Below are 21,340 nucleotides of genomic sequence, written 5' to 3'. Positions count from 1 at the left end.
CCGAACTGCCGTGCTGCTTTCCAACGTTTTTTCGTGCCCTACCTGTGTCAGAGCACTCACAGCTGGTTCAGAGGCCACTCGGCCACTTCAGCCCCACGGCCCGTGAGCCGTGACAGACCTGCCTGAGGAGGAGAGAGGAGCACGTTAATTAGAAACAGGCCAGACAGCTGCATTGCGAAGCATGGCCAGACGATATTTTCTACCAGGCTGAATTTGCTCTTCTTGTAAGAACGGACAGAGCAGAAAGGGTCAGACGTTCCACCGAAGCTCCCTTACCTGTTTGCAAAGCAGCGATACCCCGAGGGAGCTCGCTGCTCAGTCAGGTTTCATCCTGCTTTCCTTCTGCTCAGCTAGCTACTTATCAGCATCAGACTAACAAGAGGTACAAGTTTAGCAGAGCTGCCCCCCAAACACAATTTGGTAAAATATTTTAATGGACGAAAGTTCTGGTTATCTCAGGGTGGCCTTTCAGTTAATAAATTAACCTAACTGGAACTGCTGGCTTAAGAAAACAGCACAACACATTTTAACAGGCTGTCAGGTACAAAGCAGTCAACACACAAACTCTGACCAGTCACAACAGTAAAGGACAGTTTTCTTTTTCTTTTTTTTTTTTTTTTTTTCTTTAAGGGGCAGGGGCATGGAAAAAATACAGCACACTAATGAAACAAAATGCAAAAAAATACAAAAAAATAGAAAATAGAAAAAATGTATTTACAAGTGATACATTACTATGATCAGAAAGCACAAAGACAATTGCTGCTATAATACATGCACTGGGTCAAGAAGGATCTACTAAAAACCTGCAAGGGAGCTGTTTGTAAAAAAACTGAAAAAAAAAAAAGAAAAAAAAGACGCCCTTCCCATCCCCTCCCCCCTCAAACCAACAGGGGTGGGTTTCAACTTTTTTCTTCCCTAGTTTGCTACATTGATCAAAATCAAATATCCCCTAAAGTCCGTGAGTACAACCAATACAAATACTACACTTGTTTTTAAACTGCAGGTTCAGTTTCAGGAGGGGGGAGAAAAAACAGCAGCTCATTGTAGATTCATATACAAGAAAGCCAGAGTAAACTGCTCTACATGCTAAAAATTACAGCAAGCCCCTGTCTGCTACATAGCATGATCTTAGCAGGTTTTCCTTTTTATTTATTCATATATATATCTATATGTGTGTATATATATATGTATAAAAATCGTGCCCTTTTTCACTGCAACATGACATCTGGGTGGAAACGTAACTTGTTACAACAAATTTTTATATGTTTACTGCAAGAAGTCACTCAATGTCTGTGGATTTAATAAGTAACCTCACACCACAGGAAATATTTAATAAATCAAAAAAAAACAAAAACAACAAAAAAAAATATTGTGACAGAAGACCTTCTGTCTCAGTTCTTTTCAAAACCGAAGTCCAACAGGAAACTGGTCCCAATGTATATGAGCGTTTGCTGAAGAAGCTTCAGTTTGCCTAACCGTTTTTCTTTTAGTGTTCACAAGTTTTTGAACGACTTCAAGCCGTTTTCAGTTTCTAGTCTGTCTCTTCCTCTCTCACATAGGTAATAGTCTGGTACTAATCCGTTAGAGCGAGGAAAAGAGGAAAGTGGCTGCAGTTGCACAAAGGGTCCCCAGTTCCACATCTGCAGGGAGATACGGAGTCGCATGGAGCTCCAGAACCTTAGCTTTTTTTCTTTTTCCTCCTTTCAATGCAAAGTCCTTTCATACAAGTCCTGTAATTGGTACCTTCCCAAGTACCAGCCTGTCCAGCTTTCGGCGATGACAAAGCCACAAGTCAAAGTGAAAAGGACCAAGGCAGAAGTTCAGGTCACTTTCTATCTGTTCCATCATACTTCCAGGAAACGGGAGCTGCTGGACTTGGAGTGGAAAGGCTCAGACCACATGCGACGTAGATCGCCCTAAACAGCAGTGAAATAGCAGAGGACCATTCACTCAGAAACCATAAAGCCCATTTAGAATCCAGATTTAAAAATACATGTATATACGTAAAATGCACGTAAGCATATCTTAAAGCAAATCTATTCTCCACCTGTTTTGCAGATTACAATAAAGACCATAAAATACATCCTTCCCACAACATGTCGAAATGCCTTATTTTTGTGACAGATTGACCTCAGTATTTCCTTCCCATCAGAAAAACATTTTATGTGGGTGGAAAATTTTGCCCTGATTTATGCTTCAGTCTAGAGTGCTAGATGTGTGTTTCAACAATAGCCCTGAAACAGTAAAGGTTACATTTTGAAATTTGACTTCAGAACAGGTGACTGGAAATAGGTAAATAAGGATCTGCCTCTCCTCTCTCTATCCAGCTTTTGCGCAAATGCTTTCTTTCACAACCAGCTGGGTGAGGAGAAATTCATTTATTTAATTTAAACAGCACTTAAAGTACCAGCAAACGTAAACTAAACAAGTTCAGAAGTATTACATGCATAGATTATTTTCTAGTTCAGGAACAAGTCTGTTACTTAGTCCTCCAAAATTAGGATCCACCCCAGCAGCAGCAGTACCTCAGTTCTTGGCTGCGGCTGTTAAGGAGGAGCAAGGGCATGCAGCAACCTTGTGAGAACCGGTGCCCAGTGCACGAGCACTGATCTCGCTTCCAGCTGATCCCCACTTTCCTGACAGGAATATATAATCCTATCTTACCTTTAAATAGGCCATGGTGAGGAGCGGCAATAAAGTAAAAGGTACCAAATACAGGAGGGCAGGCTGGGCTGCCCGGTGAATACGAGAAGCTACTGTTGCAGTTAATAGACCTGTAAAAGAAAAAAGTGCCTATAAATATCTTTAGTAGCTCATGGATGTTCTCTATCATTTCATCCACAGGTGGTTTCCTTCCCCACCATTTTAAGACAGTCTACGGAAAAGTTACCTGCTTGTGCTTAGCTTTCCCTGAAGAGATACAAAACAAGCAAAAAGGGAAGTTGCTCTATTTTAGTATTAGGCTCTGTTGAGCCACTTGCTTCGGTTTTAAATCTCAAAAACTAAGCTAATAATAACACAACACAAACATAATAAAAGGCAAAGGGGAGGAAGCTGAAAGCACACACCAAATTGGTTTATGTGCTCCTCCAGCACCGGTACCTCTCGAGACTGTTGGTCTGAGGCCTCTCGCCTGAGAAACGAGGGGCTGCAAGGAAGGATTGTACACACCAGGAATGCTTTTCCTGGATACGTGCCCAAAAGGAACATATGGGGGAAAGGCAGGGGGCGACGGGGGGGGAGGCAAGCAGGAGACAATCTTTCCTTTTCATCTTCTAAAGGACTACACAGGTTCCGGATATGCACACACATATCCTGACCTTCGGGGAAAATCTATTTTGTGTTAGTGAGGAAAGGAATGGCTACATCAAATTATAAACAGATTCTAGTTGTGGCTATTTACAATTTTCTGCATGAGCTAAAATGTCACAGGATCATAAGAATTAACATTAGAATACAAAAATGGTGGGAATCTATAAAATTAATTCTCAGGATGTACTATTGCACAGCACAACCCATCTAGAAACTCCCATATTTTTCTGTGCAACCCAGCTGTGAGCTAGGACACCTTCAGTACTAGTAAAGCAAGGTATAAAAAGTTCTCACAGAAATACACTGATAATCTCTTTCATCCTCTAAATAAAATACACCAAAAATAATTTAAAACAGAACTCTAGAAGAGTTGTTCTCCCTAGACCATGCCAATGAAAATGGAGAGAGGAAGATCAAAAAAGAACATAACCAAGCAGTCTCCCAAAGCCTCTTTACCCTTTGTTTCATCATCTTTTAAACCTACTACAATAATCCCACTCCTGCTCACTAAGCAGCTATCCATATTAAACCAATTACTCACCTACAAAATATCCAATAAGTGTGCAGTGAAAGTAAGAGACCTTCTGCATACGTCCAGAGATGTTCCCTGGTCCTGGGGCACCACAGGAGTCACTGTTGGCTTGTTTTTTGTAGTTATCATAACGTAGGACAAAGCAGAGCAGAAGACCTGGCATCACAATATCTCCGATCCCCAGCATGGAGAAGTGGCTGCCTGTGGAACTGGAGAGCAACTGAAATTGGGTCTGTGCCCAGTACAGAGGGTGACAAGCTCTAGACTCCTCCACTTTGTTTTTGAGCTTCATTTTGCACAGGCTGGACTTTCAACTGGCCAGCTTTTATGTAGTAGAAGCTCCTACATAAATACCTGCTACTAACGGTTTTTCCTCACGTGACATCATCACCATTCCAGCTCAGTTTTAAACGTTACCTATTTTGACACTAATAACACTTTGCTCCAAACCTGTTTATTTCTACCAGCAGTGTTTAAACTTCTTTCTTCTAAGTCACTCGATGTAACAGATCCATCAGCTCGGTATTTCAGTCATCTCTCTCCTAAACGTGACTGGGAGGTAGGTACCAGCCAACAATTTCACCAAACTATTTGACCATCGCTGATGGACACTGCACCTCCATTCTAGTGTACGTAGATCACTTCTAATATGTGACAGTAAGTCAGTTTATGGATTTATGATCTTTGGCTTAATTCAGACAAAATGCACATAAACCTACAGCTTTATCAGATTCCCAGAAAAGAGCCAACCGCTAAGCAGATTACGAACTAAAACCAGCCAGTATCTTAAACCCAGGATCTTTTTCATGAAATGATATCAAATTAATTTGTCACAGAATGAACCAGTTTTGTTTTTATCATTGCAGAGAACGATTTCCTAATCCCTGCAATTTTAGAACCCCAGCTTCTAAAGAAACAAGAACAGAGTAAATTAGCCAACTTAGCCTACTGCACGACTTCTGAAGTGCTTGAGTTTATTGCTGTATCAGGCCTACATGTAACTAGCTCTAAATCTGAAATATCAAGGAACCCCCACAGCAGATAGATGTGGAATAATCTCCCTTCAACATAGCATTTAACCCAGTAACCTTTGTTGCTTAGATCAGTTTCTAACTCCCATCCCACAAGTATGCATTAATCAAGACTAACATTATAGTAAACTTAAGCTCTTTTTGCTTTTAAGCATTAGGTCATACTACAACAGTGACCACTAAATGGTAGAACTCACATTTATGTCAAAAAAATATCCTGGTCCAAACTGGCCACTTCTTTTACCCCAATTAGCATCATATCTGTGTGCTATGAGACAGCAAATGCAAAGCGTCCAATCCTTACAACTCATTATTTTACAGATCTTCATCATGAAGGAGGAGTGACTAAACAGGGAACTAAGCTGGTATTTTCCAAGAGTTAGTGCTAATAAAAAGTATAGTCAGGAAATACTTTTCTTATATAGTACTGTAAAAGAACTGCTGATTTTACCTTGGAAACACAAGTTTACCAGGCAGCGACAGGCGGGGAACATCTCTACCCACATTTGGTCCCAGGTGAAGTTTCCGGGATAAAACATCAAGGGGATTATCAGCTGGTTGCGTGGCCACTTTCACCATAACATTGCTGTTAAAGATGTAGGCAGAAAAAAAGACCTACAGAAGAAGGAAATCATTAAAAATGACAAACTGCAATTGCACAGCAATTCAAAGTGGCTTGCTTTTTTTTTTTTTTTTCCTTTTTGCTTCATTTATTCAAGAAAAGAAAGGATCTACTTTTCCAGACACAAACATTCTACGTTTGATAATAAAAAACAAAATGTATTTTAAAAACAATCAGATGAAGTTTTTTACACTATTAATCCTGTAGAATAACTGGAATATACTGTATGATGCCAAGATACCGATCAACAGATTACAAACACCAGCAAAGGCAGGTAATAGGGCACTGAAAATATGAGAAAGCTGGAAGAGAGAAGAGAGTACAGTGCTCACTCATAAAATGCATGATGCAACACTTATTTCAAATAGGCCTTTACACTACAGCTCATCGTGCTGGGAAACTGACTCAATGCCAGAGCTGTCAACAAGTGCCTTCCTGAATCAGTGCTCGCTGTTATGCAAAGGTAAAACCAAATCCTTTCAGTATTACAAAGGACATCATTCTGTCAGGTTTCTTGTAAAACTGCTGTAAGATTTTATGCCAACTTGACTGGCTGTAAATCAGTTTGCATTTCTATTTTGCAGATTCCACTGCTAATCAGAAGTTGGCATGCACGTCCTGCACGAGCGTGGATAAGGCTTCCCATTTACTTGGAAACACTTGTTCTGATCCGCAGCCAAGGTTTCAAAATTTGAGGTCTAACTTTTTCTTACAATATGCCAAAGTTGAAATATTCTGATCACGTTCCCGCTTTTGTTAAGTAATTAGGGAGGAGATCATTTTGTATTCTGCTGCAGACTTTAACTTCTCGGAACGGAGCAATGAAGCTCATCGATTTCATACTAGTACATCTCGTGTAAAAATGGCCCAAAGCCAACTACAAATCCAAAGGATGAGAACAGTTTTAGCAAAACAAAACAAAACACTTACCCAAAAGACATCATAAATTAGTAACCCGGAGAGTAGCAAGCAGGAAACCTTCAGGCTGGGCAGCCGGACAAAGGCTATCATTGCAACACACAGGCCCATAGCCAGAGCTACAAATGCAAGTACATAATTAGTACATTAAAGAGAAAAAAAAAAAAAAAAAAGGCAACAATGACAAAACCAAACCAACACTCCCTCCCCCTCAAAAAAAAAGTTTGCAACTGTGCAACACTGCACGCACCAGATTATTTTCCAGTATATTTTCTAGTATTTCCAGAAAGTGAAATTCTTAGCAGAGTTAAGAAAAGACAAAATACATTCAGGAATGTAGCCATCTGTGAACACGTCCCTATACAAAGAGAAATACCTCTTCAGACACAACTACTCATTGCACTCCACTCCTACCATCTACTACAAAGAAACATTTTCATGACAAGCATCCCAGAGACATCTCCTCTGTGAAAGCCACTTGAGAACAACAAACACCAAACAGAGAACTCTACTTTTACACTGCCAGGAGGTTATACAGTAAACGTGTAAAATAAGTAAATAAAATGCTTGGCTCTTAATTCAGAAATCAGCATGGTAGTATGACATGATACGGCCAAAGAAACCACTCAAACCAATCCGCTACTTGAACAAGCTTGTGCAAGGCTGCCCAAACACTATGGGGTACAATTGTTTAGCTACACAGGGATTTCCCAGTAACAATTAATAAATGTGAAAGCCTACCCAACAATGGGAAAAAAAATGCAGGCAAGTCTTCTAAATTCTCTCCCAAGGCCTAGCTTTCAGTCAGACTGACAAGCTGACCTGAGTGCTGCTGCACGCTCAGCGTTGTCAGTTCTCTTCCACGATCAGACACATGCAATGCAAAATTAAACCTTAAATGTAACTTGCATGTTCAGATAGGGGAGGGGGGGGGAGCCCTTTCTCTGCAGTTTTAATCAAATTCCCTATATATTTTGGCACAGTAGAAAACTAAGATGTCACACTAAAAAAAAAATCCCAGTTTTCTCATATTTGTGATTTCCTGCTTCTTTGAGTCTAACCTTAGATGCCAAAGACACTCAGCGGACTATAAATACATTTCAACTGGTTACAAGTAAATCCCTAGAGAAAAAAACAAACCAAACCAAAATCTTTCATCTCTGCTGTTTACGAGGAATAACAGAGCCCTGTTGGGACCAGATTTCAGTTAAGTACGCAGACAATTCTAAAAAAAAAAAAATGCACTCATTTAACATGCCACAGAATTCATAAAAAAAAAAAAAAATCAGATCCTATTTTGACCAAGTGAAACCCTAGGGAAAATAGTCATTAAGTACAAGCCCACCAGCCTAACAGCTTGAGCCGCCAAGCTCACGAGTTAACACTGTAACGCTATAATTATGGAACTGTAAAAATGTTTTATGCTTGCATTTCATCTGTAAGATGTGGAGTTCTTCCATCAAAACACTATGGAAACATTTCAGTGCAGATTCGAGAGAAAAAGCTGACACGAAGCAATTGCCAAGGTGGCCGCCTGCAGTGCCCAGGGGTTGCATCCTGGCCAGGACTTGGTCAAACCCACCTTACCTTTTGAGAATTGACAAGCTTAACATAACTCTAAGTGGCACAGCTGCTAGTTTTAATGAAGTAATAGGATTATTCAGATAAAAATGTACCCTAAATCGCGCTGCATAATTGCAACTCGATATAAAACATAAGCAAATTATCGAGGTTTAAAGAATTTGACACAGCAAAGCAGCAAGAAAAAGAACTGCTCTCAGTAATTCAATAGAGCCTTCAGTTACAGGCTTCGTCTGGCAGAGGAGCAAATACAAGGGAACAGTCTGTCTTAAATCAAAGAGATTTCTCTAAAGCCAATGCTAATAATAGCTCAAGTTAGCCTATATTCAAGAGAGGATTTCCAGGTTATAATTAACTAGAAGAGGGAATATTTTAACCAACGTGGAGTTTTAGCTATTGTTCACACACTCAATTTCTGTGCCACTGAAACAAACACAGGCACACATATGCAACACGCTTCCATCATACTAAGCAAGTACTGGATTTAAAAGGGAATGGAAAAAACTCCTTTACATCAGAGTGAAACGCACACACTAATAATCATGCAGTTTTGCAACTGCTTTAAGAAATATTGGTAAGTTTAAAAAACAAAAAGGAAGCCAGAATGCCCAAGAGCAAGTGCTAGTAATACAGGCCGAAGTGCAGCCAAGCCACCAATGTGCTTCTGTAAAATGAAGCCAGCTTCCTTCTCCAATGAAAAAATTCAGACATCACACGAGAAACCAAGTCAACAATACCCAAGTTTGTGCATGGTGCTGACAAACTATGTAAGGCCGATCTCCATTGAAATGCACTCTAAATTAAAGAGGCAGAAAGAAGGGGAGCACACTGTGCAAACGGCAGCTCAGCTGGAAGCGCTGCTGCACTGCTCCTCAGAGCTGAATGTGAAAGCATTAACTGAAACAGTTAACCTTCGATCAAGTGCATGGATTGACTTCTAAGTCCTTGCAAGCACACTCTTATGGAACAAGGATATTCTGAGGATTAACAATACTCTTGCGTATGTGATGAGACTCAGCCGCAGTGTATTGTTCAGTCTTATTGCGATAGTGCAGCCAGAACAGATGAAACTACCGAGGTTCTGCTGCTGTGGTTTCTCACTTACAAAGCATTATGCAAACTGGCAGGGGTTAAACTTTCCCCACAAGCCACCAGTTGACCTTTGAAACAAATAGGTGCTGAAGTTCTGATCTAATTGCGTATCTACAAAACCCTCAAAGTGTATTTTAAAAAGCAGAAATACGAGCACGCATCATGAAGCAGCTTCTGCCCAGCTGCTGCAGCCGTTAAGGCCTGTAGCAGTTCGCAGGGCATCCCAGCCTCTTCAGTTCGCCCCATAGCTATGGGTGGATATGCATAAATCTACTGCTTTCCCATTCTTCATCTCTGGGTATTTCTACTATTTAGGAAAGCTTCTAAGCGAGTTTTACCAGCTGACAGCGATGACTCTAGATGATTCTGTCACCAGCCCGTCCCCCCTGAGAACCAGCATTTCAAGACCCATGAAGGTACATCAGCACAGGCCACAGCAACCCGCTGGAGACGTCTCCTCATTCTATCTGATAACATCCCTAGATTTTAGAAACAGCTTGACCAGCTGCTGGAGAGATGAGGGAACTGTGGTATTTGCACAATGAAGGCTGTTCTGACAGATAGCACTCTACCTCGATTCTGCAGGAAATGGAAAAGGCCAGTAAGTATTTCTCTTCCTTTTTACTTAGCCCTGAAGTAGAGATACTCTCTCCTAAAGAGCCAACCGCACAACGAGCCCTGCCCCACTTCTCCCTCCAGCCAGCAGCCCGGGCGATGCGAGGCACATTCACAACATCTGCTTCGCTTCTGCTGACAGCGAACCCAAAGATCAACGCGCAGGGGAGGAGCTGGATCGCAGCACCGCGAGCAGACGCAGCCTCAAAGGCTAGCGAGCGCTCCGCCTGCCTGTGCTACCCAGCACCACCTCCTGCCCACGCTTCGCTCCAAACAAGGTGAATTGGGGTCTCAAGTATGCAGCTACAGAGAGGAGAAGGGTAAAGGCAGAGATGACGTGATCCCGCTTGCAGCAGTACAGCACGAGGAGTAAACCGACTCGGTCCTCTGATGAATGCCAATAAATGCTGTTCTCTGCTCAATGTCACTGACAGATGTCGGTGTAATTGCATTTAAACAAACTAAAGGAGGCTTACCTGTATTGTACAATCTCACTTAATATAAAATACATAAAATACTCCAAAGCTACACGTAAATCATAAACAACCACAGGGAAATAAACCCCAGAAGCCACTCTGTGCCAGTTCAGTACTCTGCAATTATCTCACAGCCCGCTATTTCAGAGTGAAGTGCTCACAAAAATAACCATTTTAAGTAAATGCTTCTGTCAGCTTCTCAGGGTAGACAAGTCTTTTCAGATTGTGTCAAAATCCACGCTTGAAGTTACATTTACCTGCGTAGCTACTGCAGAGTGACAAGCACCCTGGATTTCATGGTGGGCCAGTCTGCTTTGAACAAACCAAACACCACCCACATTTTTCTTTTTTTTTTTTTTTTTTTTTTTGAGTATTTTTTATTTGAGTATTTTATAAGGTATACCCTAGTATGTAACAGGTGGAACTTTTACAGCAGCAAAAAACATGAATGAAACACAATCCCCATATACAAGAGAAACACTCAAGGTGCCATGGCAGCTTCCAGTGCTAAGGACTTGCTGCTGCCATCTCATTTAGGAGGAGCTAGAAAGCTGATGGGATGTAGGCTTTTTTATCACAAGAAGCAAATTCGAGGGTAGGTAATGCTGTTCCAGCTATTTTTCCGCAAGCAATCACCACCTCAGGGTGCCACTTCACGAGATGTCTTCAGCCAATTTAGCTGCCTGACACTGCTGAGGAGCAGAGGTCCTGCTCCTGGCTACCCCTTCATCCCTTTGCTATCGTATCCACTCCGTCCTCTCACCGCTTACCTTTTGCCAAATTTAGCACATACCTGACTGCACAACAATCCAATTCACCTCACTGCAAGCAGCAGAAAAATAGCCTGGCAAAAGAGTACCCTGCCATTCTAGTGAGCTGAATCAGTTTGCCCTGTGATTAAACGAATGCCAGAGCTAGCCCAAGAGATTTGTAAGGCAGGAGGGAAGGAGGAAAGCTCTTTGTAGGAACAGCAAGCTGTAAATTCAGTTCAACCAGAAGGAAAAAAAATAAATAAATCACCCCTTCAAGCCAACTGGACGCCTGCCAGCTTCACCCATCTCACCACCCTAACTGGCATGCATCAAAGAGATCAAAGACAGCTAGCTACTGTGAACTGTCTCACAACAAATTATTTGATCATCTGAACCAAAACCCAACATGACACACAGCAAAAATTAACCAGATTGTTGAGACCAAGTTATGATTCATAAGTAACTGCTGTCTCCACACATCTTTAACTAAAACTGGCAATTCACCCTACACCACACGAGTGCAGATCATCTCTCATGGATGTTCTGGCAATTCCTCGGAAGCTTTTCCAAACCAGAAAAACAGGTGTCCCGAACATTACCCCGGCGTGTTTCTGACAGGGCTTGTTCTCAGGGAGTCTACCACAAACATTACAATCCAGCAAGGCATTAATAACAGCAAATTTCACCGATTATCACCAGGTGACTGGATGTGTCAGAACAGGCACAAACTTGTAGTCAAATCCCTTGATTCACATACTCACCGTCCATAAGGAGCCAGTGGCCAGTGAGGACCCAGATAAGTACAAGCATCACAGACAGAGAAAATGAGAGCAACTCAGCAGCAGTGAAACGCCCGCAGCAGCCAAAGGAAATCCTAGGAACAACATGTAAACATAAGCTGCAAGACTTTTATGTTTCCATTTAAAGAACAGAAAATGGATGCTACCGGAACAGAGCTCAACTGCTGATGAAAGACGCCAAGAACAACTGAGGGGAAGCTCCTTTGCCACAAGTAGGTACCAAAACAGCAACAAAATACAAGCTTTCCTCACATTCAAATCATGTGTGTAAAGCCTGAACTACGAAGATGGAAAAAAAAAAATAATAAAAACCTGTAAATCCTGGCACGTCTCTTAAAATTGTTAGTATGAATGCTATTTCCTAATACCATCTATGATAGTGCTTTTTGGAGCATGAACTCCAGTCACAAGGTAAGGAAAGAATTAGTTTCAAAACATGGCTCGAACAATCGTCATTTTCACTAGCATAACCACAATCCCTGAAAAAACAGCATTATCATCCAGAGTTTAATGTTAACAAACATTAAAACCCAGTACTAATTCTGAAACTGAATTCTCAGCCAAAATAACCCAAACTTCTTAAATGCTGCTGTTGGGAAATCTAGTCTCCCGCAATTGTATTGTATTCCCCAGGCTGCCAAGCATGCGTGACTTGCAGAAATTGTGCTTCCTAGTTTCAAAGTGGAAACACAGCGTTCACACACACAAAAAATATGCACGAACTTCAGCCCCGAGGTTAATGCTCATAACCAAAGACTCTGTTAAAGAATCCTCATTAAAAGAAATGAATACAGCATACGAGAAGAGGAACAAAACATTTCTCAAGTCCTTACTTGTTTTGAGGCGAACAAGGCCGTGTTAAGTACTGGCACATCGGGAGCAGAAGGAAAGCAAAAGCTATTGTTGCAAGGACTAGAAAAGGAAGAAAAGGTAATATTAGTACATTCAGACCTGATTTCTACAGTACACAAACAAGCTTCACCAATTTGAAAAAGCTCTTGGAACAATGTCCTATTATCATATGCTGCAGTATTATTGAAGCAAGAGCAGTTAAAGACTCCAAGGTTTTCTGCAGAACTTCTATTGCTTTCAAACTGTAATCAAAATAAAAGCTCTCAAAGAAATTAAATGCTCCTATCTCCAAGTGTAAAAAGAAAAAAAAAAAAAAAAAGTCAGACTCAAAGCTGTTCATGATAATGTCTGCAAGAAAAACAGTTTCCAAACATTCTAGGAGTCAACAAAAACATCAGAACTTGCTACAAACTGGTTGTGAGATTCTTCTAAAATTATTTAACATATGACAGATTAAGGCAGCGTAATAAAGGGGTTCTCTGGCTTTTCAACTCAGTCACTTTATTCTCCCTTTTTACTCATAACTGTTTATTGACTACTGAAATATATTACAACTTAAAGCACTGCATATTTTACCAATTCTTAAGTTTTTGAAAACAGGAAAAATGATAAAATCACACAAATAAGCAAAAAGGTTATTTCCATAAATACTTTTTTTTTTTTTCCAAGAAGCATATTTATTCCAGCCAAACATCTGTAAAAGCGTTTAGTAAGTGCTGGTATTTATAATCATTCTTTCCTTTTTTTTTTTTTTTTTTTTTTTTTTTTTTTTAATAATAGCAGTGAACTTGTATTAAGGGCTGTTTAAAAGACTGAGGACTTGGAGAAACGGACTTGTCAGCAGCACTCACACAGCATCCAGAACTGCTGTAGCAAGAACAGACCAACATGAAAACAGAAGGATCGTTTGACATTTTCTGGATGCTGTTCTCTACTCGTTCCTTAAAAACTTGTGTTAGTTTTTGCTTTTTAGAAGGAATTTTTTTTTTTTTATTTTCTCAAGCTAAGATGATAGGGAGTCTCTTTATTACACAGCCTGAGTCAACTGGAGAAAATTTGGTTTGTTCAAACCACATCTTTCCACCTCTCGGTTCTGTCCCTTCTGGTACGAGGAAGATAAAATAAACAAATAAATTCACGCCAAAAAAAAGTGTCAGCAAACAGTACCGTGGAAACTCACAGTTCTATCAATATTTCAGAAAGGAAATATAAAAAAAGGCAGAACGGGTAGAGAAAGAATGAAGAGTGCAGAACTCTGCATGGGTTTGCCTAGGACCCTTCTCAGAAGTGCTTGGCCAAGAGTAAAACCTGTGCTCCTGCTGCCCCGCATCCCACATCCCCATTGCCTGCCTGCCCTGCTCCCCACTCAGCCTCCATCACAGCTGAACTGAACCTCTTTGGCCTTGAAATCTGTCTTTTCCCCCTCCTCCCCCCAGGCTCTGCTCATCAGGGGACCCTGCACCTCCTGTCCCGGCATCCACAGCCACCGCAGCCTGCAGCCGGGCTCTCCTGGAGTGGACATGAATTCAGATGTAATTACACCAGGACACATTTGGCTGGGAGTACCCGATCTCACTCCTTACTGTTCAGGCTTCCAGCTGGGTGTTTCTGTTTCCCTTCAGCCTCAGCACCCATCATTCAACTGGGAATCCCTCGGCTTAATTCCCGTCTGCAGGCAGCCACCAGCTCTCCAGCTCTGCCTGCTCCTTGCACCTCAGCCTGCCTGCGGGTCCTCCCTTGCTCTCGACTGTTCCCCAAAGGCAAACCTTTGAGGCAGGCAGATTTATGAGTGGTTTAAGAAACCAGACACCAGCTATAATTCAAAAGCACACACCCACATCAGCCTCTAAAATCTACAAAAAGGAGGATGCCAAACAGAACCACTGCAGCTTCAGAGGGGCCAAGCCCCCAGCCCCAGTTCCCCAGCCCAGCTCTGTAGCCTCCAAAGTCACAAAGTTCAGAGCTCCTGGGGCCAAGGTCCCCCGTGCTTAATGACACCCTCATATGCAAGATCAGAGAAACAGTATCATAAACACAGCCTGCAGAATAAAGATACCCCAGGGCACTAGTGCAAGTAGGCACAATCCTCTTAAACCTGGAGCATGCCCCAGCTGACACAACGCAGTCGCACCACATGCCACCAGCGTCACAAAGAAAGTTACAAATGTCAGGGTCATTCTGGAAATACAGGCAGCAATGAGCTTGACATTAACATTTTTTTCTCATCATAAAGTTTCCCTTATCACCTGTATCTAGTGTATGTTAGAATTTATTTGAAGTAATGATCTACTTTCAGTAGGGAAGAATGCATGTGACAGAGGCCGAAGCTGTAAGAGCAGTACCAGCAGGAGCGTGCCACTACAATTAGAGCTGAAGTCTCAAGATTCATTTCCAGAGGAGAGATTTGATTTCACCCCTCGCCATCAGTCCTGTTTCAGAGGCTGGAGAGGATGTAGAGTTCAGGAGTTAAAAAACGAGGGAAAAGCATGCATTGTGTATACATGAGATAGGAGAAGTATTTAAGGGTTTAAAAGTCTTCACAGATTCAGCGTGTGGACTGAGGACAACTTTTAAAAGCTCCTACACATTTGGAGCAGTTAAAAAGAATCTTGTTTCCCTGAACAGCACTGGTCTCTTGAAAAACTGCAGAAAGATCAAAAGGCTAAAATTTTCCAAAAATCAAAGTTGTGATATTTACTTAAATGACAAAATGTAAATAATAATAAACTGAATCAGAGGACTTGCCATTTATTTGCAGACAATCATCTCATTTTTGTTCTAAATTCAAGCAGTGCAAGAGAATAATACTGAAAATGATAGGGAGACATGAAGTATCCTTGAAACTAAGAAAATCTGTATAAGTGCAAAATCCAAAATTAAACTAGGAAAAGATGTCTGGATATGATCTCCAGAGCTTCCTTCCAACCTGAATTATGCTATGATCCTACAAAGTACCTGCGTTATGAAATAGCATGAACAGTTTTGAGTACTGACTTATAACAAGTGAACTATTTACTTAAAATAACACATCCAGCATCTTTCAAAACTCCTGCGATTTATAGTTCATTATATTTAGCAAATTTTTAAGTGGAAAATACTTCTCGAATAGTATTTGTCACTCTATTCATAGCTAAAGAGACATGAAAAAACGATCATGAAACCTAATTAATTTGCTTAATACGTACTATGACATGCATTATAATTATCACCAACAATTAATCACATCAGTGCTTTCTGTTCTATTGAAATTATTATAAAGAGAAGAAAACTTAGTCACCTGCTGTGCATATTGTAAAGACAACTTGAACTGAGTCGAAGAAGAAGAACATAACTAGGAGAGACACAGATGCTCCAATCGGCAGGAACAATGCCTGGGTAGAATCAATGGTTTGAATACCTGTGGAGGAAAGAACGTGACATTTAATTTGGGCTACTTCTTACCACACACATTCTGAAAGCCTGTCCTCACCAATGTTAATTCAGGCCCTTAACAACAGACTTCACTTCAGTGCTGGTGCAATAGAAATTGACCCTGAGAGCCTTGTGCACTGCCACACCCAGGCACTGCAGCCAGCACGAAATTACTACAGCCAAGCAGCACTTTGGCAGCAGCTGGGTGTGTACACCAACACGCCGGCTTCGCGGCAATTCAAGAACGGCAAGTTGAAAACAGATCTCAAGTTTTGTGCCATTGTGCCATTGACAGAGTGGATAAGAAGTTAAAATTAACATTAGCTAGGGACTGTGAATCATGCAGCACATGATCTATGTGCCATGTTTTACCCTAAGCCACACGTACATGTTGAAGAGAGCATCCAAAGGTTCGGTTTAACCACTCAGCACGAGGACAAGAGCCTGATCAGCAGCAGAGCTGCAGAGCATTAGGCTGACCTAGCTCATGCAAAGGGTGCTACAGCTCCAAACTCTGCTTGGGTGATGCACTGAAATTGTATCACCGATTGCAATCACCAGATACCATCGAGCCTACCAACATAGGGCACTTTTTGAAAAACACCGAAGTCATCTACCTGTTTATGAAACTGCTAAGTCAGATCAGCATGCACTGTAATCACCTTTTATCCTAAAAAACAACAAAAAATCATGCCTACATTTAAGAGCTAGAAGCAATTTTAAAGAGTGCAGAGATACTAAAGGATTTTATTCTGGTTATTTCCCCCAAATCAACCATGCAGAGTCGCTACACAGGTTTACTGACAATGGGACAGGCCACTTTTTACTATAATTCACTAGAAGTTTTTAGAATTACTAACTAAAGATCAGGCTTTGAAAGCCCATCTATCCTCCAAAATCATACTGATACTTAACCAGTATTTGTAGCTGTATTTACATTTGATTGTGACAGGGCAGGAGGAACCATACAGGACATACTTATACCTGTACAGCATTAAAATGACACGTAACATCTGGACCAGTCACTCGATTAGTATCCAAAGTGCCTCTAATGACAAAATTAGTACAAGACTCAGAACCAAGTGAGACCTAAAACCAGCCTAATATCACTGTATTACCCCAAAGTAATCGGGCCTTGCTGTATGAAGCAGTGTTTTACCAGTTACAGGATTTTAAGAATAAGCTTTTACGTTATTAAGCAGAATATTTATATATGTATGGATGAACATATACACAAACATACACAAGTATACTCATACACACAAGCTGTAGGCATGTGTGTATGTGTATAAAAATGTGTGTTTATCTTTTCCTGGAGAAGAGTGGCAAGTTGTCTAGGTAATGGGTTACTTACAAATCACCGTTATCAGGGTATCTAAGGATGTCAAAAACCCTCAAACACAAGCAAAATACACTCACTAATTTCTGCCATATGTATTCCACTATTTTTATAAACAAGAGAACTTGAACAATGAGCATGGACACATTGCTTACACTGCATGGTTATTTACTATTTCTGATCAAGAACTTACTTTCAAACATAAGTAGCACAATAAATTTTAAAAATAAGAAGCAGAAGAACGCAAGTCACGGTCAAGTCATCGTACATGTATCTCTGTTACTGAGGTGTGACACAAAATGGTAAAATATAGACAGCCCAGAGATAACAGTGTTAAGACAGAAATTCCTATGTTCTAATCTGTGTCTTAAATCTAGTTCCTCCTGCTTTAAGAAAGAAAATTTATTCACATGCCCTTCAATTTCCCAAGAGAAAAACAAGAAATGACATATTACAAACCACCCTAGCATATGGGAATTAGTGCGTGCAATGTAAAATGTCAAAGTTCCTCATTTTATTTCTGATCATTTTGACAGCTAATCCCATTAATGTGCTTGTTCCCCAACCCCAGACTGTCTTCTCTTACTTCCCAGATTCCCAAAGCCTCAACTGTTCATTGCTGAATCACTAACCACCTCTTTCTGTAACTGTGCTGTCAACGGAAACGGTCATCTGACAACAATGTAAGTTGCAAGATAGTGAATTAAAAACAAAAAGCAAAAAATGCATGACACATTCAACACCCTGTAAATTATTGTGTAGTAATTTTTAAGCTGTATTTCTCATTTTAAACAAAGCAACCTTAGCATTCAAGGTTTTGTGTGCAGGGCTGCCCGCATGTCCCAGTCTTGTTTTCTGAAAACGCTGAAACTTCATTCTAGACTCCTAGTCTCAGAGTATAGCCACATAAATTACTGTAAATTAAACTCAGGCATGAATTTACAGCACATTGTGTACAACACAGTCCACTCCAACTGTTCACATGCATGCTTTTGCTTGCAAAAAAGTGCATCTCAAATGGCCAAGCTGTCTGGAATCTATTTTTACAGTAAGAGAGGGGACAATCACCGCATAAGAGCTGACAAGTTAATCCCCACTCTGAATAGACTGTGTGTAGACACATACTTTGTTGTCCATTTTAAATGAGTCACCCAAAGCCACATGAAATCTATACTTCAATTTCTGTGTTGATAAAGCTGAATCATCCGTATAGACTCATTAGCATACCATGAGATTAAACCTTTAGTTGTCTACAGGCAGGCTAATACGTCATGTCATAGTGACAACCAGCAGACAAAGAGAAATTACATTCCCTTCCATAACTGTATTTTTAAAAATAAGGCAGTTTCTGTTTCCAGGAAGACCTGACAAATTGCGCAGCATGCAATTTCTATGCATTATGGAAACACTACACTGATGTTTTAAATTTAGCTTCCATGAGCATGAACTAGATAGCAGTATTAGTGCAAAGCAAAATGTCAAGTGCCTAGACTAAACAGTTCAATTATATCAGGTGAATCTACAAAGCATGAAACACATGACCGGATGAAACAAAAGAAGATGCAACACACTGAAGTGATGAAAGAAAGATAAGGAGTAAAGCTAACCCTTACTGTTATTGGTGCTGTTGCCATTAAAAGACCCAGCTGCGCTGCTATTGTCTTTCTCTTTGTCTTGATTCTCAAAGTCCATGTTAAGAGACCTGCAGGAAAAAAAAAGCAAACTTAATAGGCAAATTTCAAACTCCTATTTAGGTTTATCAGCTACGGTCTCATTACCATTCTACTGCTACAGCACTCTCTCCCTGGAAAAGTCTTGTTTTTTATGTGCTGGTTATTAAAAAACAAAACAAAACAGAAAAAAAAAAAATATGTGCCAGAAATTAAAAAAAACAACACCCACCGTTAGAGACAAGGCACAGAATCACACTTGGTCCAATACTGAGACTACTCACTGTACTGTCTGAACTGCTAAGTGTTGACAACAAACCACAACGAAGATACTTATCTGTGTTGCTTGGAAGTGTAGAACATGATGGAAATACAGTAAAAGTTTAAATTCTCTGATGTATTTGAACTCTTTCCAAGTTATCATTTTGATCCTTTTCATTCAAATTTAACTATTTGGTTTCATGTTTAAAACTATATTCATTGTTTCCTTCCTCTAACTCTTGTAATGAATGATGACCAAAATTTGCCTGTAAGTAATTCCCTGCTGAATACAAGTTCTTATTTAATTGAAATAGCTTCAGCAAAGCCTAGAAAATAACCATATAGGCATTTCAGATATCTAGAGGAAGCTCTGAATAAATAGTACAAATTAATTCATCCATAGCAGCTGACATTTCCCAGTGTACCCACCTCTTTGTCTTTTCATTTTGATATATATACCGAAAAGACTCCAAAATAACACAGAATTTAATCATAAAAATAATTGCTGTCCAAAACAGATCCTAAATGAAATTCAGAAAGTTAATCAAAATTTGCTAGAATGTAATTTAGAAGTTGCATCAAAGTGATGAGCTGTGGCAAAAGTGATTCTATGCTGGTTTTATATAAAACAACATCGCAAAAATGCGATGTTGTTTTATATAAAAATATTAGCAATCAAGATTACCATGATAGTTTCTCATTATCATAACATGCATGCACGTTGTCCATGACTTCTCTGCAGATTTATTTGCTCAAATAAGCTACAGAGAACCATCAGAAGCACAGTATGGCTCTTCCCTTCAGACTGCAGCAGCAGCAAATACCACGTATTTTGATACAACTTCCAGGTCAACAGGCATTCGACTTTTATTTTTGTTGTTTTCCAAGTTGAGCTGCAAGCGATTGCACTATGAAAAGTAAGCAAATTCTATTAATTTGACAGACAAGGAAAAAATAAAACACCTACAGAATTGTATAAAAGATTGTATCAAAGTTATTTCATTTTAGTGTGTACTACTGCAACGCAGAGGTAAGCAGTTCTGTGTCACAGTCATACAGCCTGAAATCAAGCACATTTGGGTCTGCAGTATCTAGGCAGATACGGTATATTAAAGAAAGTGAGGTTGAGTAGTTTTGCTGTATAAAATTAAAAAGAAAAAAAAGCTTTCCAGTTTAAAATTATGTTGTTGTTCTGCTTCTATTATGCACATGCTCCCAGTATGAAGTTAAAACTGGTTTTGGACTCAGATAAAATACGAGGAAGCTTTAAGCTTGGACTTACAGACCTGCTATGCAGAACCTGGGTGTCAGCTGAAAAGTTATCTAAGATTCAAACAGGCAACAGAGAACACAGCTTCTAACAAACAGATCTGTTCTAAAGATGTCTGTCATCTTTTATCTTTCATTCACATTTCCTTTTTCCCCATTAAACCCCATTAAGCCCTAAAATTTTCCTCTCAAGATATAAAAATTCAAGAAAGGGCTGACAACCCTCCAGGGCTGGATCCAAGATTCAGCCAAACAAGCTTTTTTTTTTTTTTTCTTTTTTTTTTCTCCTCAGAGCAGCATTTCATTCTTCTGTAAATTAGTTCAACTTAGCAAGAGCATCACACCATCATCCTGACTGTGGCAATGGGGAACTCCTCATAATTTAAGGAGCTATCAGCAAAAGAAACTGAAAATAAACTATTATTCCTACTGCTCACAAACAACTTCAGCCCATTTGCTTTCATTTCAATAGAGTCAGCAATTACTACATTATCACCTGTAAACATCCTCACTTCAAAATTAAGCATAAACCATGAAATTACGGTCACTTAGCAACACAGTTGGTGAGCCAAACCAACTTCTGAATCATCAGCACCCATTTTATGATTTGGCCCTTACCTCTGCTGCAAATTATCACTAACATGATAAAAATTGAGAAGTGATCACTAGAACATCTTCCGTGAAAGTTAAAAACTGTATTTTTAAAACAAGACATACTGAAAATTACTGTGCTGGAAAGAAACAGCAAGTCGAGAAGCATTTGCTCTTTTGTTCAAGTTTGCGCCTGGATTCCAAAAGCAGCATTCA

General features: G+C 40.1%; 1 protein-coding gene across 10 annotated transcripts in view; it reads right to left on the bottom strand.

The window, feature by feature from the left end:
- Positions 1–21,340, bottom strand: part of SPPL3 (signal peptide peptidase like 3) — a 62,917-nt gene that overhangs the window by 4,533 nt on the left and 37,044 nt on the right. For 7 of the 10 annotated variants that reach the window (XM_084539055.1, XM_084539056.1, XM_084539052.1 and 4 more), the window contains exons 3-11: positions 18,941–19,035; positions 15,861–15,980; positions 12,565–12,643; positions 11,693–11,805; positions 6,428–6,534; positions 5,327–5,490; positions 3,854–4,053; positions 2,665–2,774; positions 43–1,916 (exon numbers count right to left, since the gene is read on the bottom strand). In XM_084539055.1, the coding sequence (XP_084395181.1) occupies positions 1,845–1,916; positions 2,665–2,774; positions 3,854–4,053; positions 5,327–5,490; positions 6,428–6,534; positions 11,693–11,805; positions 12,565–12,643; positions 15,861–15,980; positions 18,941–19,035 (1,060 nt within the window). In that variant the 3' untranslated portion in view covers positions 43–1,844. The remainder of the gene's footprint in view (positions 1–42; positions 1,917–2,664; positions 2,775–3,853; positions 4,054–5,326; positions 5,491–6,427; positions 6,535–11,692; positions 11,806–12,564; positions 12,644–15,860; positions 15,981–18,940; positions 19,036–21,340) is intronic. The other 3 variants (XM_084539054.1, XM_084539059.1, XM_084539053.1) reach the window with 2 other exon arrangements.

The sequence above is a fragment of the Aythya ferina genome, assembly GCF_964211825.1.
Source record: "Aythya ferina genome assembly, chromosome: 17".
In the NCBI taxonomy this organism is placed as follows: Eukaryota; Metazoa; Chordata; class Aves; order Anseriformes; family Anatidae; genus Aythya; species Aythya ferina.
The sequence above is the reverse complement of the archived record's forward strand: the minus strand, read 5'-3'. Positions and strand labels throughout refer to the sequence as shown.